We start from the raw sequence: 20,068 nt of genomic DNA, 5'->3' as shown, positions 1-20,068 counted from the left end.
CTCAATTCTAAAATATATATATTTTATTTGGACCATAAATATCATCTTGGGAAAGAGCATAGAAATGAAACATTAATGAAAACTTTTATTTTTCTTCTTTTATCTCTTAATTTTTGTCTCTTGGCCATCAAATTATGTGTCTGATAAGAGAGAAGAAAGTCACACCATTTGACTCACTTGCTATTAAGCAGTTGTTGTCAAAAGGTCTAATACAGAGTAGAAATTAAAGCTATTTCCTAAAATAGGGACAATAGTTTAAGTATTGTTTTCAGTTAAGTATACTATAATTGTCCTCTGTGCAAATGCTTCTACATAAGGCAAGCAAATTGTAATTATGACTAATATAATTATATATCATTATCTAAATTGTGTATGCTTCAGCCTTGGCCCAGAAAATGGATTCCTTATGGACCTTATTCATCATATCCAGGAATTAGTCATTGTCTATTCACCCTGATCAATAATGCATTGGTGATTTCATAAAAGCTTATCAACAATTAATTTTTGAAGAAAGAACATATAAAAAATGTTCATCTAGGGCTGGGAGGAAGAAAGACAGAGGTAATTGTGTCAGTTAGGGAAACCTGATTTCGAAGGTCAAAAGATATTTCAGTTCAGTAAAGGACCAGGCAGGGTGTCTTTGTAGATATTGAGGCAGGAAAAGAAGCATTGTTAGAGCATGAAAAGGGGACTTTTTACCACTTGGATGAGCAGGGAAGAGAAACGGGAAGTGGGAGTTACTCTGCACCAGTGATTGGAACACTAAATCCAAGAATAAAACTAGCACAACAGGATCCAAACAAAGGGACACAGTAGACACACTTAGTGGAAATAAAATTGGATTTCTGACCTGGGTTTTAAGACCTTGCTATGAGCTATATGCTACATCAAGAGATAAATGCTACCAATTTCTGTACATTTTCAGAGAGCTCCATAAACTCTGGACAATGTATCAAATTGACTCACAGCATGACCCCCACAAAGGAAAAGTTGCCTTTAGGAAAAAGCTTTCTGAAAATCCTATAGAACTTAATGGAGATAACTACTTCTTTCCAAACATATCAGGAAGAGGGTTAGAACTGCACATTTTTAGAAGCATGAAGAAAGGATTTGAAAACTGGCTTAGTCCAAACCCTTAACCCAGTAGAGGTTTCCACTGAACCAAAGTCATAGACAAATTGTTCTCCACTCTCAGGCAAATGCTATAACCTGAATGCAGTAGCTTATTTATTTATTTTTTTTGTTTAAACATCTTTATTGGAGTATAATTGCTTTACAATGGTATGTTAGTTTCAGCTTCACAACAAAATGAATCAGTTATATATATACATATGTTCCCATATCTCTTCCCGCTTGCATCTCCCTCCCTCCCACCCTCCCTATCCCACGTCTCCAGGTGGTCACAAAGCACAAAGCTGATCTCCCTGTGCTATGCGGCTGCTTCCCACTAGCTATCTATCTTACGTTTGGTAGTGTATATATGTCCATGCCTCTTTATCGCTTTGTCACCGTTTACCCTTCCCCCTCCCCATAGCCTCAAGTCCATTCTCTAGTAAGTCTGTGTCTTTATTCCTGTTTCACCCCTAGGTTTTTCATGAGATTTTTTTTCTTAAATTCCATATATATGTGTTAGCATATGGTATTTGTCTCTCTCTTTCTGACTTACTTCACTCTGTATGACAGACTCTAGGTCTATCCACCTCATTACAAATAGCTCAATTTCATCTCTTTTTATGGCTGAGTAATATTCCATTGTATATATGTGCCACATCTTCTTTATCCATTCATCCGATGATGGACACTTAGGTTGTTTCCATCTCTGGGCTATTGTAAATAGACTGGCAATGAACATTTTGGTACATGACTCTTTTTGAATTATGGTTTTCTCAGGGTATATGCCCAGTAGTGGGATTGCTGGGTCATATGGTAGTTCTATTTGTAGCTTTTTAAGGAACCTCCATACTGTTCTCCACAGTGGCTGTATCAATTTACATTCCCACCAACTGTGTAAGAGGGTTCCCTTTTCTCCACACCCTCTCCAGCATTTATTGTTTCTAGATTTTTTGATGATGGCCATTCTGACTGGTGTGAGATGATATCTCATTGTAGTTTTGATTTGCATTTCTCTAATGATTAATGATGTTGAGCAGTCTTTCATGTGTTTGTTGGCACTCTGTATATCTTCTTTGGAGAAATGTCTATTTAGGTCTTCTGCCCATTTTTGGATTGGGTTGTTTTTTTTTTTGTTGTTGTTATTAAGCTGCATGAGCTGCTTATAAATTTTGGAGATTAATCCTTTGTCAGTTGCTTCATTTGCAAATATTTTCTCCCATTCTGAGGGTTGTCTTTTGGTCTTCTTTATGGTTTCCTTTGCTGCACAAAAGCTTTTAAGTTTCATTAGGTCCCATTTGTTTATTTTTGCTTTAATTTCCATTTCTCTAGGAGCAGGGTCAGAAAGGATCTTGCTGTGATTTATGTCATAGAGTGTTCTGCCTATGTTTTCCTCTAAGAGTTTGATAGTTTCTGGCCTTACATTTAGGTCTTTAATCCATTTTGAGCTTATTTTTGTGTATGGTGTTAGTGAGTGATCTAATCTCATACTTTTACATGTAGCTGTCCAGTTTTCCCAGCACCACTTATTGAATAGGCTGTCCTTTCTCCACTGTACATTTCTGCCTCCTTTGTCAAAGATAAGGTGACCATATGTGCGTGGGTTTATCTCTGGGCTTTCTATCCTGTTCCATTGATCTATATTTCTGTTTTTGTGCCAGTACCATACTGTCTTGATTACTGTAGCTTTGTAGTATAGTCTGAAGTCAGGAAGCCTGATTCCTCCAGCTCCATTTTTCATTCTCAAGATTGCTTTGGCTATTCGGGGTCTTTTGTGTTTCCATACAAATTGTGAAATTTTTTGTTCTAGTTCTGTGAAAAATGCAAGTGGTAGTTTCATAGGGATTACATTGAATCTGTAGATTGCTTTGGTTAGTAGAGTCATTTTCACAATGTTGATTCTTCCAATCCAAGAACATGGTATATCTCTCCATCTATTTGTATCATCTTTAATTTCTTTCATCAGTGTCTTATAATTTTCTGCATACAGGTCTTTTGTCTCCTTAGGTAGGTTTATTCCTAGGTATTTTATTCTTTTGTTGCAGTGGTAAATTGGAGTGTTTTCTTGATTTCACTTTCAGATTTTTCATCTTTAGTGTATAGGAATGCCAGAGATTTCTGTGCATTAATTTTGTAGCCTGCTACTTTACCAAACTCATTGATTAGCTCTAGTAGTGTTCTGGTAGCGTCTTTAGGATTCTCTATGTATAGTATCATGTCATCTGCAAACAGTGACAGCTTTACTTCTTCTTTTCCGATTTGGATTCCTTTTATTTCCTTTTCTTCTCTGATTGCTGTGGCTAAAACTTCCAAAACTATGTTGAATAATAATGGTGAGAGTGGGCAACCTTGTCTTGTTCCTGATTTTAGTGGAAATGCTTTCAGTTTTTCACCATTGAGGATGATGTTGGCTGTGGGTTTGTCATATATGGCCTTTATTATGTTGAGGAAAGTTCCCTCTATGCCTACTTTCTGCAGGGTTTTTATCATAAATGGGTGTTGAATTTTGTCAAAAGCTTTCTCTGCATCTATTGAGATGATCATATGGTTTTTCTCCTTCAATTTGTTAATATGGTGTATCATGTTGATTGATTTGCGTATATTGAAGAATCCTTGCATTCCTGGAATAAACCCCACTTGATCATGGTGTATGATCCGTTTAATGTGCTGTTGGATTCTGCTTGCTAGTATTTTGTTGAGGATCTTTGCATCTATGTTCATCAGTGATATTGGCCTGTAGTTTTCTTTCTTTGTGACATCCTTGTCTGGTTTTGGTATCAGGGTGATGTTGGCCTCCTAGAATGAGTTTGGGAGTGTTCCTCCCTCTGCCCTATTTTGGAAGAGTCTGAGAAGGATAGGTGATAGCTCTTCTCTAAATGTTTGATAGAATTCACCTGTGAAGCCATCTGGTCCTGGGCTTTTGCTTGTTGGAAGATTTTTAATCACAGTTTCAATTTCAGTGCTTGTGATTGGTCTGTTCATATTTTCTATTTCTTTCTGATTCAGTCTTGGCAGGTTGTACCTTTCTAAGAATTTGTCCATTTCTTCCAGGTTGTCCATTTTATTGGCATAGAGTTGCTTGTAGTAATCTCTCATGATCTTTTGTATTTCTGCAGTGTCAGTTGTTACTTCTCCTTTTTCATTTCTAATTCTATTGATTTGAGTCTTCTCCCTTTTTTTCTGGATGAGTCTGGCTAATGGTTTATCAATTTTGTTTATCCTTTCAAAGAACCAGCTTTTAGTTTTATTGATCTTTGCTATCGTTTCCTTCATTTCTTTTTCATTTATTTCTGATCTGATTTTTATGATTTCTTTCCTCCTGCTAACTTTGGGGTTTTTTTTGTTCTTCTTTCTCTAATTGCTTTAGGTGCAAGGTTAGGTTGTTTATTCGAGATGTTTCCTGTTTCTTAAGGTAAGATTGTATTGCTATAAACTTCCCTCTTAGAACTGCTTTTGCTGCATCCCATAGATTTTGAGTCGTCGTGTCTCCATTGTCATTTGTTTCTAGGTATTTTTTGATTTCCTCTTTGAATTCTTCAGTGATCACTTCGTTATTAAGTAGTGTATTGTTTAGCCTCCATGTGTTTGTATTTTTTGCTATAACCTGAATGCAGTAGCTTATTTAGCAACTCTCAGTTAACCCATCAACCTATGAAGCCAGCCTTTGACTTGCAAAATAAAGAGGAGTCACCTGCATACAAAAAGTATGACTGGGGTACGATGAGGAGGAAAAGGAAATTACAATATTAGGAGATGTACCTAAATATACCCAAGAGGATGCTCCCTACTTGCCTTTGATATTGATTTGATTTTTTTTTGTCCCAATGCAGAGAATGCAATTACCTATATCTCAGAAAGTGTAACAACAGGTGTTACTATTGACCATAAAAATATGCCATCTCGGGTTTCCCTGGTGGTGCAGTGGTTGAGAGTACGCCTGCCGATGCAGGGAACACGGGTTCGTGCCCCGGTCTGGGAAGATCCCATATGCCACGGAGCGGCTGGGCCTGTTAGCCATGGCTGCTGAGCCTGCGCGTCCGGAGCCTGTGCTCCGCAAAGGGAGAGGCCACAACAGTGAGAGGACCGCGTACCACAAAAAAAAAAAAAAAATGCCATCTCTTTTTTAAAGGTGGTGCTAATGTTTAACATTATGGCTTCCATTGGCAATAAACTCTGAAGGCAAAGTTCTAGGATTTATAAAAAGCCTTTCTCTACATGTGTCACAACACTTTAACTTACATCTAGTTTGACCATATAAGCTGCTTAGATGAGACTTGTAATGTCATTTCCTGACATTAATTTGATTTAACTTCCAGTATTATCAAGTGATAAAGTGTACTTCTGTCATAATATCCAGTCCATCTGTGTGGTAGTTAGAAAATAGTTAGTTTTATGCTAATTGTGTTGGTTCCTGAAAAATTGGTTCCATAACATATTCTTTATGTGGGAACTTTAATAGCAATGCTTTCATCAAGAAACTCTGTCCATCCTGCTGTGGAACTCATTCTATTAATACTTAATGGTGTACAAGTTGTTGGGACAGGAAGATGAAGGAACTATGCTGTCCCTATGTTCATACATAGACATGAGAATACATTTCCGTAAATTTTGTTCTATGAGAACTACCTGCTAACCAACCTTCTGCTTACAATCTTGACTTTCTCTGAGTCATCCTCCTCAATTCTGACAAAATGATCTTCCTGTAATGCACACCTGCCCATGACACTCCTAGGCTTGAAACACTCCAATAATCCCCAAATGTCTATAGAGCAAAGTCCAAGCACATTAGTATGATTCACAACACCATTATGAACAGAAACCTATTCTCCTTCCCAGGCTCATTTCTCATCATTCCTTACCTCACATGATGGATCCATGACAAACATAATTTATTTTGTGTTTCATGCTTTTACTCAGTCTATGAGTCTTTGCTTGGTCAACTAACTTCTCATCCTTTGGGAGTTCAGGCATTCTTTCCTCCAGGAGCATGTCACTGCCTCTCTTTTTTTCCTTGCAGTTGGGATAAGTACGATCCATACTTCTTTCTTTAGTTACTATGTGCGAATTTTTATCCTCACACTTGGGTGCTTCATTGAAATACATTAATGTGTTTATTCCTACTAAACTATAAACTACTAGGTGTTGTATTCCCAGATATTTCCTGGCACCAGGAAGATGAGATCCAAGAGCACCAATGGGATAAGTCCCAGTCTTAGCAGTCAGGCAGAGAAAGCAAAGTTTCCCTTCCTCTGCCTCTTTGTTCCTTTTTTTATTCAGGCCCTCATTGCATTAGATAACGCCCACTCACATTGGAGAGGGCAATTGCTTTATTGATTCAAATGGAAACACCCTCACAGACACACCTGGAGATAATGCTTAACCAGAAAACTGAGCATCCCATGACCCAGTCAAGTTGACACATAAAATTAACCATCACAACTGCAAATGTAAAGTCAAGCTTTAGACTCATTTGTAGGTGACATAAATTCAGTATGTACTTTATGTGTTGAGGGAAATTGAATGAATATGAAATTACATTTCAGGACAATGAATCTGATATTGCTTTGTAAAATGAAATACAGAAGAGACCAGAAAAAGCTACACATATGAGTACTGATATTGGAGGTAATAAAAGCCAAATTCTAGAGTTATGAACGTGGGGAAGGAAAATAAGAGATAGTTATAAAAATAATCACTGTTAAACTTTTAAATGTATTCAATGTGTTAAGAATTGTGTTAAGTGCCATTTAAATCTCTCAAAAACCCTGCATGGATAAACACTGAAATCTGAGATAAACCAGATTCAGGTTAAATAACCTTCCTGAAGTCATACTTCAGAGATTTAAAAGCAGCTCTGTGATAACCTCATACTCTTTCCACTGCATTGCTTCTGCCTCTTGGCCAAATGGGTAAATATATTCAACATACACACATGGTGTGAACACTGTGGATATAGTGTAGCTCTCAGGATCTTTTTCACATCTTACACATATCTGATGAATTTGGTAAAGTCAGGAGAGAGAAAATAGCTAAGTGAATACAAAGGACTGAGTTCTCTTTTATCCTCATTTGTAAGTCAACTCAAATAAGCAAGCTTACCAAGAATCACCTAATGATTGAAGCTCAAGACCCTCTGGGGCCACTATTTTTTATTTAATGAAACTACCAAAGATCTCCAATGTCAGTTCTGTGAAGGGCAGACTACTGTGATTCTTAGTTCCTCAAATGATGTTGATACATGTGGTAGGCTGAACAGTGGTCCCCCTGCAAAGATATACATGTCCCAATCTCTGGAATTTGCAACTGTTACCTTATATAAAAACAACGGCAAAAAGATTGCATATGTGATTAAATGAAGGATTTTTCTTTTTTCTTTTTTTTTTTAATTGGGTTATAGTTGCTTTACAATGTTGTATTAGTTTCTACTGTACAACAAACTGAATCAGCTATATGTATACATATATCCCTTCCCTCTTGGACCTCCTTCCCACCCACCTATCCCCCCAAATCCCACCCATCTAGGTCACCACAGAGCACCAGGTGAGCTCCCTGTGCTACACAGCAGGTTCCCACTAGCTATCTGTTTTACACATGGCAGTGCACAAACATCAGTCCCAATCTCCCAATTCATCCCACCCCCTCCCTCTGTCCACACATCCATTCTTTATGTCTGTGTCTGTATTCCTGCCCTGCAAATAGATTCATCTGTATCATTTTTCTAAATTCCACATATATGCATTAATATACGATATTTGGTTTTCTCTTTCTTACTTCACTCTGTGTGACAGTCTCTAGGCCCATCCACATCTCTAAAAATGGCCCAATTTTGTTCCTTTTTATGGCTGAGTAATAGTCCATTGTATATATGTACCACATCTTTCTATCCATTCATCTGTCGATAGATATTTTCTTTAAACAACAAACATTTATTTCTCACAGTTTTGGATGCTGGAAGTCTAAGATCAGGGTGCCAGAAATGTTGGGTTCTTGGTGAGGCCTCTCTTTCTGGTTTGCAGATGGCTGCCTTCTTGCTCTCACATGGCTGAGAGAGATCACCTCTCTCATATATCTTTTTGCCCTCGTTTTTTGAGAAATAATTGTCATACATCACTGTATAAGCTTAAGGAGAAGAGCATGATGGTTTGATTTACAGATCTTATGAACTGATTACCACAGTAGATTCAGCTAACATCCATCTTTTTATGTTTTTATGATATTTAGCATTCTCTTTTCTCGACTCAAAGAACTCCCTTTAGCATTTCTTGTAAGGCAGTTCTAGTGGTAATGAACTTCCTCAGATTTTGTTTGCTCAGGAAAAGTCTTTATTCCTCTCTTGTTTCTGAAGGACAGCTTCACCAGGAATAGAATTCTTGGTTGAAAATTATTTTCTTTTTTTGTTTTGGGGTTTTATTTGCAGTACACAGGCCTCTCACCGCTGTGGCCTCTCCCGTTGCAGAGCACAGGCTCCGGACGTGCAGGCTCAGTGGCCATGGCTCACGGGCCCAGCCACTCTGCGGCATGTGGGATCCTCCCAGACCGGGGTATGAACCCGTGTCCCCTGCATCGGCAGGCAGACTCCCAACCACTGCGCCACCAGGGAAGCCTGACAGTTATTTTCTTTTAATATTTTGAATATTTCATGTCATTTTCTCTTAGCCTGAAAAGTTTCTCCTGAGAAATCCACCAATAGTCTTACAGGGTTTCCCTTGTATGTAACTTCTCTCTTTCTCTTGTTGTTCTTAAAATTCTTTGAAAAGAAAAACACTAATTTGAAAAGATACATGCATGACAATATTCATAGCAGCATTATTTACAGTAGCCAAGATATGGAAACAACGTAACTATCCATCAACAGATGGATGGATAAAGAGTATTACTCAGACATAAGAAAGAATGAAATCCTTCCATTTGCAACAGCATGAATGGACCTAGAGGGTGTTATGCTTAGTGAAATAAGTCAGACAGAGAAAGACAAATACTCTACATTATCACTTATACGTGGAATCTAAAAAATAAAACAAATAATGTATATAGCCAAACAGAAAGAGACTCACAGATATAAAGAACAAACTCGTGGTTACCAGTGGGGAAAGGGAAGGGAGAAGGGGTACGATAGGGGAATGGGATTAAGAGATATAAACTACTATGTATAAAATAGATAAGCAGCAAGGATATATTGTACAGCACAGGGAAATATTGCCATTGTTTTGATATTACTTTAAATGGAGTATAATCTGTAAAAATACTGAATCATTTTTGTGCACCAGAAACTAGTATAATATTGTAAATCAACTATACTTCAACAAAAAAATGAAAAATACAAATTCAATATAGTTATTTAATTCTTAAATATAACTTGAACATAAGATAATGAAAGTTACCAACAAATAATAAACCATTCTGAAGAGAATCCTATTTCCAGGAGGAAGAAAATGAATATTGTTATTTTTTTGAATTGACAGCCTTATTGATCAAATTAGAGTACATTTATAGTGATTTATATACATCATTATTAAGTTCTTTGTATTGGTTGAGATCATGTTTGAAAAGATTGAATCAGTAAAAATGAGTGTTCTTAGAAAGTGTTTCCATAAGTCATCTGCACTGTGTTTGGCATGAAAACTTTTGTAATTATTCAAATATTATTTTAAATCTTTATGCTTTATGTTATCAGAACCACTAAAAGTATTGTCTTGAATATATGTGTGTGTATAACCATATTTTATATATATACTATAATATATATACAGACATATAATATAAAAAAAACTATATATATTCCATAGTTATGTATCTATAAAATAAAACATTCTCTCTCATAAAAAAAAATCCATTTTTTCTGACTTTTGAGAATTTAATTATAATGAGTCCTATTTGGGATCTTTTGGGCCTCATGGATCTGGATGTCCATTTTTCTCCCCAGGTTCAGGAAGTTTTCAGCCATTATTGCTTTAAATATACTTTTGGTCCCTTTCTCTTTCTCCTTACCTTCCTAGATTCCCATAATGCAAATATTGTTTCTTTTCACTGTGTCCCATAATTCCCAAAGGATTTCTTCACTTTTAAAAAATGCTTTTTGCTCCTCTGACTGGGTAATTTTGACTGTCCTATCTTGCAGACCTTTCTTCTTCTTCATGGTCAATTCTACTTACGAAACTACTGAATTCTTCAGTCCAGTTATCGCATTTTTCAACTCTAGGATTTCTGTTTGTTTTTTTGTTTTGTTTGGGTTTGTTCTTTTTTTTTTTTTTGATAGTTGCTATTTCTTTATCATATTTCTCATTTTGTTCATGCATTGTTTTCCTAATTTCATTTAGTGTCTGTTCATGTTTTCTTGTAGTTTACTAAACTTGCTTAAGAGGATTATTCTGAATTCTTTGTCTGACAGTTCACAGATCCCCATTTTTTAGTTATTTGTTTCCTTTGGTGGTGTCATATTGACCTGATTTTTTGTGATCCTTGATTCCTTACATTGGCATCTGCACATTTGGGCATTTGGGTTCTTCTTCCAGACTTTACAAGTTTGCTTTGGCAAAGACAGTTTTTGACCAGTCAGCTTAGTTTTAATTTCTGGGTGTGTCTGCTGGTAATGTCCTTGGGCAGGTGGGGCCTGCTATTATGGTCTATTCTGAGGCAAAGCAACAATTCAGACTCTAAGGACGAGTATGAGGATTGTGACACTGCCTGGGAACAGTTGGATGGGACTGCTGGCTTGGTTTCCTACCCAAGTAAGGCTATAGGATGGGCTCCATGGTTGCCTGGATTCTCTGGTAAGGCTTACTAGAAGGTTGGGACTAGGTACTACATACAGTAGTAGATGGGGCTACAAATTAGCTTCCTTGTCCTGGCAGGACAGCACGATGAGACCCAGGGCTTGGGTTCACCCTCATTATTTGGGGATTCAAATAGTATGCACTGATTCCTTGGTCAGGTGAGGCCACAAGTTTTGCTCTGCAGACTGGGAAAGCCATAAGCTCTGCTTTCTGTTCCAGTACCACTGTACATAAGGCTGATGGATGGGCTATTTCTGTGTGCTCCAGTTCTGTTCCCTGTCCAGACAAGATGAAGGCTGTATTCCGCAATGAGTAGAGCTATGAATTAGATTCCTTGTCCAGGCACAGCAGGACAAGCAACTCTAAATCCAGTAAAGCTGTTTGTTGTCTTAACTGAAGCTGACCTACATTACAAGTTCCCTAACTGAACAGGGCCACTGGCTTTGCTCTGCAAACTCTTGGCTCTGCTCACCTCTTGGTTCATGTGCCACTGGACCACATAGCTTCCTGGAATTGTCTCCAGCCCTTCTGGTCAGATGGGGTCACAAGACAATCTTCACAGCAGGTGGGGCTGTGATTCAGCTCCTTGCCTGGATGTGGGCAAACCAGGCTCCAACGCTGGCAAAACTCCTTATTTGAGGATCTGAATCAAGTAGATCTATAGCCTACTTAGTTCTCTGGTCAGAATGTACCTCCAACTAGATTTTTCAGATAAGTAAAGCCTCTGGTTAGGATTACTACTTGGGAACTGCAGGAATGAACTTGGTCTGCCAAGATCTGTGCGGTGGTCACTGCGAACACCTCCCTGCATCTCCATCACTGTCAGATTTCCAGTGGTCCAGCCCCACACATCCCCAAGCAATCCCTGAGGGGTGAGATCAGAGTAGGGGCTCCTGCAATGTTACCCACAACGCTGGGAGCGCTGGTTTTCCTCTGGGTTCTCTTTTCCCCCTGGAGGAACCAGAGGCTCAGGAGAGACCTCTCTGTGTGTTGCTGTGCTGGCTTGGGAAAAGGGCAATGCAGTCAACGTGTAGCCACCTCTCTTACCGTCTAATGCAGTTTCTCTTGGTCTCTGTGTTGTGGAGGGTGGGGGTGGGGGGTGGTGCTTCAGCCTCTCCCCCATGTTCTAGGATTCTCTCAGTAGTGTCTTGTCCTTGAATAGTAGTTAATTTTCTCCTTGTGAAGATGAGGGAAGCCAGGAAATTTCTGTGTCACCGTCTTGGTGATGTCATTCCAAATGAAGGATTTTTGAGATGGGGAGATTATCCTGGATTATTTGCATGGGCCCTAAATGCAATCACAACTGTCTTTATAAGAGAGAAGTAGAGGAGATTACACAGAAGAAGAGGAGAAGGCAGAATGACCACAGAGGCAGAGACTGGAGTGATGCAACCACAAGACAAGGATTGCTGGCAGCTACCAGAAGCAGGAAGAGACAAGGAACCGAGTCTCCCTTGGGCCCCCAGAGAGAGCATGGCCCCACTGGCACTTTGGTTTCACTCAGTGATAATGATTTTGGACTTCTGCTCTGGCCTCCAGAATTGTGAGAGAATAACTTTCCGTTGTTTTAAGCCACCAGCTTGTAATAATTTGCTACATCAGCCACAGGAAAGTAATATAATACCCAAATGACATTGGAAAGACTAAATCACAAACACACTAAAAATTTGATAATACGTCACTGGATTATATCATTTTCACATAGAAAAAAAGGGAGTTACTTCCCTTGAGAAGTACCTTGAAAAGTATTTGGATTGACCTTAGAAAGCTGAATATTATGACTTCCCAGATTTTGTTTACTCCATGTGCAGACAATTTTACAGTCATTCTTTCCAAACTCCCCATTTAAAGTGCCACTATTACAGATTTGACTGATGTTAAAATGTTAGAACTGACGAAATAAATGAGTGTTAATAAAACAGTGAAGTGTTCTGGTATCAAGTTACTGAACCAACACAATGGTTTATAACACCATGATGAAACCAAATAATTGGATACTGTGATGAATTTGAGGTATTACAGTTTTAATGGTGTTAAGCTTATGATAAGTGTTAAACAGTAATGCTACGTTCCTTTTGTTCATAGGCTCAGTGGGATGGCTTGACTGGGCGTATCACCTTCAATAAAACCGATGGCTTGAGGAAGGATTTTGATCTGGACATTATTAGTCTCAAAGAGGAAGGAACTGAAAAGGTAACCTCCTCAATAATAAATTTGAAAATTAAGAAAAAGCACTGCTCATACATTTTTACTTGCACAAACAAGTAGGGGAATGATAAAGTGATTCTCTCAGCATGTTCATTTACGTCCAGTTTTCTAGATCTCTCTCCCTGATAATGCAGATAGATGTTGATGTGCTAGATTCTTAAATTGTGTGTGCTATTAATAGCAGTGCTAATGGTTATATAGTGCTTCCTTTATATACAAGTATCATTATATTATCACATATATAGAACCTTAGGGGTGGATGTCATTAGCCTCATTTCTCAAAGGTTTTAAGAAATTGAGTTTAGACTTGGGAAGTCAGAAGATGTCGATGATTTATATTTGGAATGGCATCCAAGGGTTACTTAGAAATGAATTTTAATTTTACTCCATTTTGAGACTGGTGACAGAGGGACAAAATTAAGTAGGATAGAAAAGGCTTACTGAAGCAAACTAACTTTGCATCCCTAATTTTAGGAGGACATATGCCAAAAAATGGATTTTAATGTTGAGTTCTTATTTTAGGCTTATTTAGTTATAATTCTCAACCTCTCAATGATTTGAGTTCCATTCTTGTTACTATTTAGAGCAATGCAAATGTAAGCTATTTAATTAATAATAATAAAATAATTTGCCTCCTCTTTATTATACCAATTTTCATATTCACAGCTATGCATTGGGATAATCAACACTTATAGTGTGAAGACTTTGCCCTTTAGAACCTTAAAAAAAAAGATTTGAAGCCCCCAGAACAACTATCTGAACACCAAAACTCTATAAGCCAACATTTTTTTCACTATAGGGGACAAAAAGCTTAATGTAAAAAAATGGCTTTGGGAACAATCAGTTTTACTTAGTTGAAATATTTCCATGATTTTTAAAATGAGATAAGGTTTCTATTTCTGTTTTGTTGCTTTTGTTAACTGAGACACATTTTTTTTAAGGTCTTAACTATACCTCACCCCCAAATAGCTTAATTAAAATAAACAAAGATTAATTAGGCTGAATGTAAAAGGTGACCACCAGTGCTGAAATGTCTGAGGAAAATAATTAGTTCACAGCTTTGAGAGTTCACACTAGTCACGCAGATTTCCCCTTTTAAAAATGCCCTCTCTCTTCATCTCCTCTCTTCCTCTCTCTCTCTGTGTCTCTGTCTCTCTGCCTCTCTCTTCCTCTCTCTGTCTCTCTGTCTCTCTCTCAGGCTTCTTCACTCTGATTTCCTTGTCTGTTGGGTTAACATGCTCTGACAGAGCACAAGGCATCAACGTAGCCTCCATAATGGATGTGGAATTTGGGCTACAGGGGACACAAGGAAAGAAAATAATATTGTTATGGACTAAAAGCCTATAATGATTTTTTTAAAGAAAATGTCTTCTTCTCTATACATGCTTCTCTCTCCCTCTCCACTCCGTTTAATGTACAGAGCTGAAGAGGGAACAAAACCTGTTAAAGAAACATCTTTTTGGCTCAGATGTGTGAGGAAATAGATGAAGCTATTGTTATGCTTTTCCAGCTATTTATACACGTCAATATTATGCACATTCTATTGGTGTTTTTCCAACAAAAGTAAAATCGAGTTAGATGAAAGTGTTTTCTCAATTTGTTTCTTTTTCTCTTCGTTGTTTGCAATAACATTTCTTTCTTCAGGTGACTTGGGCTCAATTCCTGAGAAGGCTGATTAAACCTTAAAGCAATGGGAGAAGCCAACCTATCCTTCTCAGGCGTCAAGGGAGGAAATGGCCAATCTTTTCATGTCAGCCTTTTGCAGGGTCCACAGGGAAAGTTGTTAGAAAAAGCCTATTTTCTCATTGGTCGATTGACTAATCTTTAACATGTCCTTTAACATGTCTTCTTAAGGAATGATAAAGACCTTTTAATTCTGCAGCATAGATGTGCATATTCAAAAGAACTTTAAGGCATTTATTTGGTGTGCAAAAGGAAAAGTGAAAATCAGGTTGTACCACCTAGTAGAAGTAACTTCTGTGGGACCCAGTACTTGGTTCATCGTTTTACTGTACCTATTCTCAGGCTTTATATTGAATTAAGATGCAAGATTCCCAATAATGGGTGGGGAATGTAATGCTGTGAACACTTAATCACCATGATACCTTTTGGCTTCCATGCTCCATTTTAATTAAGTGCTATTTTTATTTTTCCCTCTGAAAACCAAGGTTGCTGGCGAAGTGTCTAAACACTTATATAAAGTGTGGAAGAAGGTTTGTACACGGACAAAAACTGCAGGAAATCTGGGGGTGGAGTGGGAAATACCAAAGGAAAAACCTGCATCCTTCCAGTTTTCCCAGACCAGTAGCTCTCCAATTGCAGTTTAGAGGCGATATTCCATATAAAAGGAGAATGGGGATGATTGAATATGTTGTCTCTCAACAACATTGCCTGTGAATTGAAACAAGTTTGAGGTGGATCAAATAATGATGGATTAAATATTTCCCCCTAGATTATTTTTGTTTCTCCCGGGTAGGATCCGTCCCTGTCAGGACTGAAAGCAGGTAACTGCAACAGAAGCAGACACTGGGTCATTGATATTCTTTCTCGAATCACTAAATATTTTTCCCTAAAGGGCATAAAAACAGTAGATTTGATCCATCAGACTAGTCAGATAGGCTAAGGCTCAGAAGGGCTGGGACATCTCCTTCAATGTCACCACCACAAAATACGAGCCATTTTTAGAAATTCCCTTTTCTTATGTACTATCTTTTTTTATGCAGTAAAGCAAAAATTGTCAGTGCATATTGCTTTGCAATTTGTTTTAGAACCCCAGTTTCCAGAGGACAAAAACATTAGAGGTTTTGAAAGGGAAATGAGATTATCTTGTAAATCATAACACCTAGTATCATGTTGTCAAAGAATGTGCACAGATTTATTACAGAAGCAAATGTTAGACATTACAAACATTCAGATCAGGAAAATGCCCCAGTGATATGCAAACATTGTCTTTCATTCTCTCTCTAAAACCACTTGCTAAACTATTTGTTGATTGACAGATGGACCTTAAATTACTGTTCAACTTGAACAGTTTTGTCAGGTTCACTTTCATCTTTTGAATTATCAGTTAAGTCATAGAAAGTGTAAACAGTTTCTCCCTGTAGTCAAAAACCTTGTCTCCCTTTTGGTAGTACTCAGATGAGCTCCAAAATGTCCTGCTTTTAAGTTTAAAAAAAAAAGTTTAAAAACGGGTTTAATAACCTTGTTTTAATCTTCAGTGAATCAGGCTACCAAAGGCACAGGGAAGGCAATCCCATCTCTTCTCTGATAATAAGTAAATGAACCTAACTGGCACCCAGAAAGAAGCTTATTAACACTAATCCAGCTTGAGACTCCAGGCACTTTATGCAATGTTGAATTAATTCAAACCAAATATCCTAGGGAATGAAATCTAAGCCCTGAAATTTTACTCAGAGGAGGGGAATGTCCTTTATTTGTCACTAAACTGCAATAATCGCCCCCACTTCCCAGGGTTGCACTTCTTGGCTTTCCTCCTACCTCCATGCCGTTGTGCCTCTTCCTTCCTGCTGACCTATCGTTGCCCACTTTGCAAGTTGTATACACTGTGATGTGGTGTTTTGTGTTATGCCTGCTCATCAACAATTTACAGTAACCTGAGTGCTAGCACATGAGACCTATTGAGACCCAACAAACACATTGGCCTTTCCCTACAAGACTCCATCGTACAAGAGAAGGATTCACCCCCATTGTCTTCAAATTCCAAAAGCTCTTCTCTGCGCTCTGACGTTTTTCAGTAGAGAAGAGTCTGCCTGAAATTCTTTCCAAAAGACGGATATAGCAGTCTTTACAAAACCCATCACTAAAAATGTGTTCATAAAGCTCATGATACACAAAACAGATACACTTTTTTTCACCTAGGTGTTCGGTTATTTCACTCCGAAATTTTGGATTTTGAGTTTATGTGAATCACATACCAGGTTTGGGAGATAGATATTAGTCACTCTCTGAGCATCCTTTTGTTGCATTACATCTTTTAAAAAAGTTTGCTTAATGGCATTTGGGCACTCATTTTAAAATGCTTCCCTCTGTTGTCTGAGATAATAAATGGCTGCTCCCTCATGCCAGTTTACAAAGTGAAAGAAGGCAGGGCCCGACAATTTCGCTTTTGAGCCTTCCTCCCAACAAATAATTGGTCCACCGTCCACTACTTCTCACTGGTGAATTGCTGCTGACTGCTTTTGCTACAGTTTGAAAACTGAGGTTCTGCTTCCTGGAAGCCCTCCTCCAAGGTCGGAGAACAGGACTGAAATGCTAAACACCCTGGCATCTGGGTAACTGTGTCCCTCTCCCTAATACACATGAATCATGGAATCTTGCTTTTTCAGAAAGAGACATTCATTCACGTGTTCATTTACTTCAATTAATGGGTAAAATCAGTGGACAACTTAGGTTTAAAAGACACACACATGCATGCACGCACGCACAAACACACACACACATACGCGCACACACACACACACACACGCACTCTACTGCTTTGATGATTAAAAGGTTTGAAAATAGAAGGCTGAGGTCATTCAAACTCCATACGTACTCCAAACTCCAAACTGTCCACTTCCCAGGAATAGCTTGATCGTTACTATACTTTGAAACTCTTTTAGTCTAGATTTGAGGAAACTTCTGTTACACAGATAGTAGGAAAAAATAATCTCCTTTTTCTTATTTTATGGAGGAAAGTTTACATTGAATGGGACTTTGGGAATCATTTGATTAGAACTACATCAGCAATGATATCTGACCTTCCACACTTTTAGTGAGGTTAATAAAAGAAAAAAAAGCCAGATGTTAAGCTGTGGGGTGTATTTGTCTACAATTTCAAGTTTGTATTTTAAAAGGGAGTGATGTTGCAAGGCCATTCAACCCTGCCATTTGCAAATATTAGTATAGGTCCTTTAAACACTTGACATTAATAGAAATAAGAGTTACAGAGAACACATTTCATTACTTAACAAATTGGCTAAAAACACAGTTATTTTCTCCACCTTTCAATACTTAATTAAAAATTAGGTTCCATTCTCCCCAGTGCCTAAGTCAAGCTTTAATTAAAAGCACAGCCAGGGCCCAATTTAGACACAGTCTTCATAGAGTTAGAAGTCAACTGTTCACAACCTAAAGCATAGCTTTGGATGAAAACCAATAGATTCCCAGTTGTGGTTAGCCTGAGATACGTTTCCTAGAAGCGAGGGTGCCTGCCCCAAAAAAGTGAAAGTAGGGGTGGAGGTTAGAAGAGAGGAAAGAAAATATGGTCCCCCTTTCTTGGGTTTAAAGCCAGACAAAGAAAAGATTCTTTAATCAGCAGACATGTGTTGTGTGCATTCTAAGTGATGAACATCGCTCTTGATCCTGGAAAGACTGAATGGTTATTAAAGGTGTTAACCTACAGCTTAATCCTACCTCTAATACCCTCTCTATAGACAGGATGGAATACTTTCAAATGCAAAAAATACCCCAAACTCCCATTTATCTAGACCTGTCTCCTATGTCACCAACCAACTAGCTCTAATTAAGTATAGAAAGAAGACAGTGAAACTGAAATAGTTCGCACTGATGTGTGAATGTGTGATACAGTACTTGCAACTTCCTCAAAGAATTTATATTTCTAAAAAGAATACTTGTCAAGCTAAATGAATTATCAGCTGCTGCATTTAGACAGTAAATCAAAGTAAATAAATAGAAAAGGAAAGAAGCCTAACATTCCCACAGGTAAAACTTTATTTAAATATCAGGAAAGCTCTAATGTCTCCATTTCGCTGGTGAGGAAATTGAGCCACAGCAGGGTTAATTAACTTGCCCACGGTCACATTGTTGGTAAATTGCAAAATTAGAATCTGGACAAGAGTATATCTGGAAAGCTCATACTCTGTCCAGCTAGCCAGTGTCCTCCCATTGGAAGAGTATATTTAGAGATCAAGCATAGGTCACCCTGTCCATCCCAGAGTATGTCCGAGTGTTGGTGTTCCTAAACTGACCCTGTTTTTCATAGTTCCTTTACTTTATCAGCTTATAAATTTCAAAAAAATAATTTCGCTAACAATTCCAAGTTCTTTCATAACAGGACAAGCTTAAAGAAATTACTGAGGCAGTCATTCAGATGTCCTTCGTTAATGTTTGTGCAGTGCTTATACCAACACTTTCACATGCATTTGCTCATTTGATATGCTCAGCATCCCTATAAAATATTTTATAGTTAGAGAACGAAAGCTCAGAAAGTTTAGTATCTTGTCCAATATCACACTGCAACCAGGTTTGCATCCCATCTCACTAGGCTGGCAGTAAACGCCTACAGAAGGCTTCAAAGAACTCGATTCTCTGAGGCTCTTTTCCTAGGTTGTCCCCAGAGGCAAAACAAATCAATATACTTCTACAAGGTCTTATAACCCAGAAATGACTTTGCCACTGGAGGAAATTTGGCTTATTATTTCTTAAAAGAGCAATGGGCTTCACTGACTGCCAATCACAATGATTGCTTCTGTGATAGATAAAAAGATCAATAAGCAATAAAAGTGAATACCTTCACTGAAGGCATTCATGGTCAAGTGAACAAACAAGACAGGTAAACAGATGATAATAACAGAAGAAGGTCCAGAACAGAGATACAAGGAAGGTATGAACAGAGTACTACTAGTTTTCACAAGAGGTACCCCGACCCAGCACTGACTCCTCCAGTAAAATAGGCCTAGAACTTAGTTTACTGCTCATCCACACTTTTTCTTCCATTTACGTTTCCCTTTTAGATGCCTGATCTCTCCACTATCCATCCTGCCTCCTCCATCCCATTTCTTATAAATTTTAAAGGCATTGATAGTAATACTTTGGTAACACAAGGTTTGTATCAATAAAATGTAAGCTCCACAAGACCAGAAATTTTTATCTCTTTTGTTCACTGCTATGCCCTCTAAGGCCTAGAAGAATCCCTGTCATATAAGTAGTTGTTCAACAAATACATATTGGAAGAA

General features: G+C 38.0%; 1 protein-coding gene across 12 annotated transcripts in view; it reads left to right on the top strand.

Annotated features, from left to right (window-relative positions):
- GRIK1 (glutamate ionotropic receptor kainate type subunit 1) overlaps positions 1 to 20,068 on the top strand; it is a gene marked incomplete at both ends in the record, with an annotated part of 424,965 nt that overhangs the window by 356,001 nt on the left and 48,896 nt on the right. For 7 of the 12 annotated variants that reach the window (XM_079921721.1, XM_079921731.1, XM_079921727.1 and 4 more), the window contains one exon: positions 12,969 to 13,076. In XM_079921721.1, the coding sequence (XP_079777847.1) occupies positions 12,969 to 13,076 (108 nt within the window). Of the gene's footprint in view, positions 1 to 12,968; positions 13,077 to 15,259; positions 15,305 to 20,068 lie in introns of all 12 variants that reach the window. The other 5 variants (XM_079921725.1, XM_079921720.1, XM_079921730.1 and 2 more) reach the window with 1 other exon arrangement.

This window comes from Stenella coeruleoalba, assembly GCF_951394435.1.
Source record: "Stenella coeruleoalba genome assembly, chromosome: 5".
NCBI classification, from domain to species: Eukaryota; Metazoa; Chordata; class Mammalia; order Artiodactyla; family Delphinidae; genus Stenella; species Stenella coeruleoalba.
The sequence above is the reverse complement of the archived record's forward strand: the minus strand, read 5'-3'. Positions and strand labels throughout refer to the sequence as shown.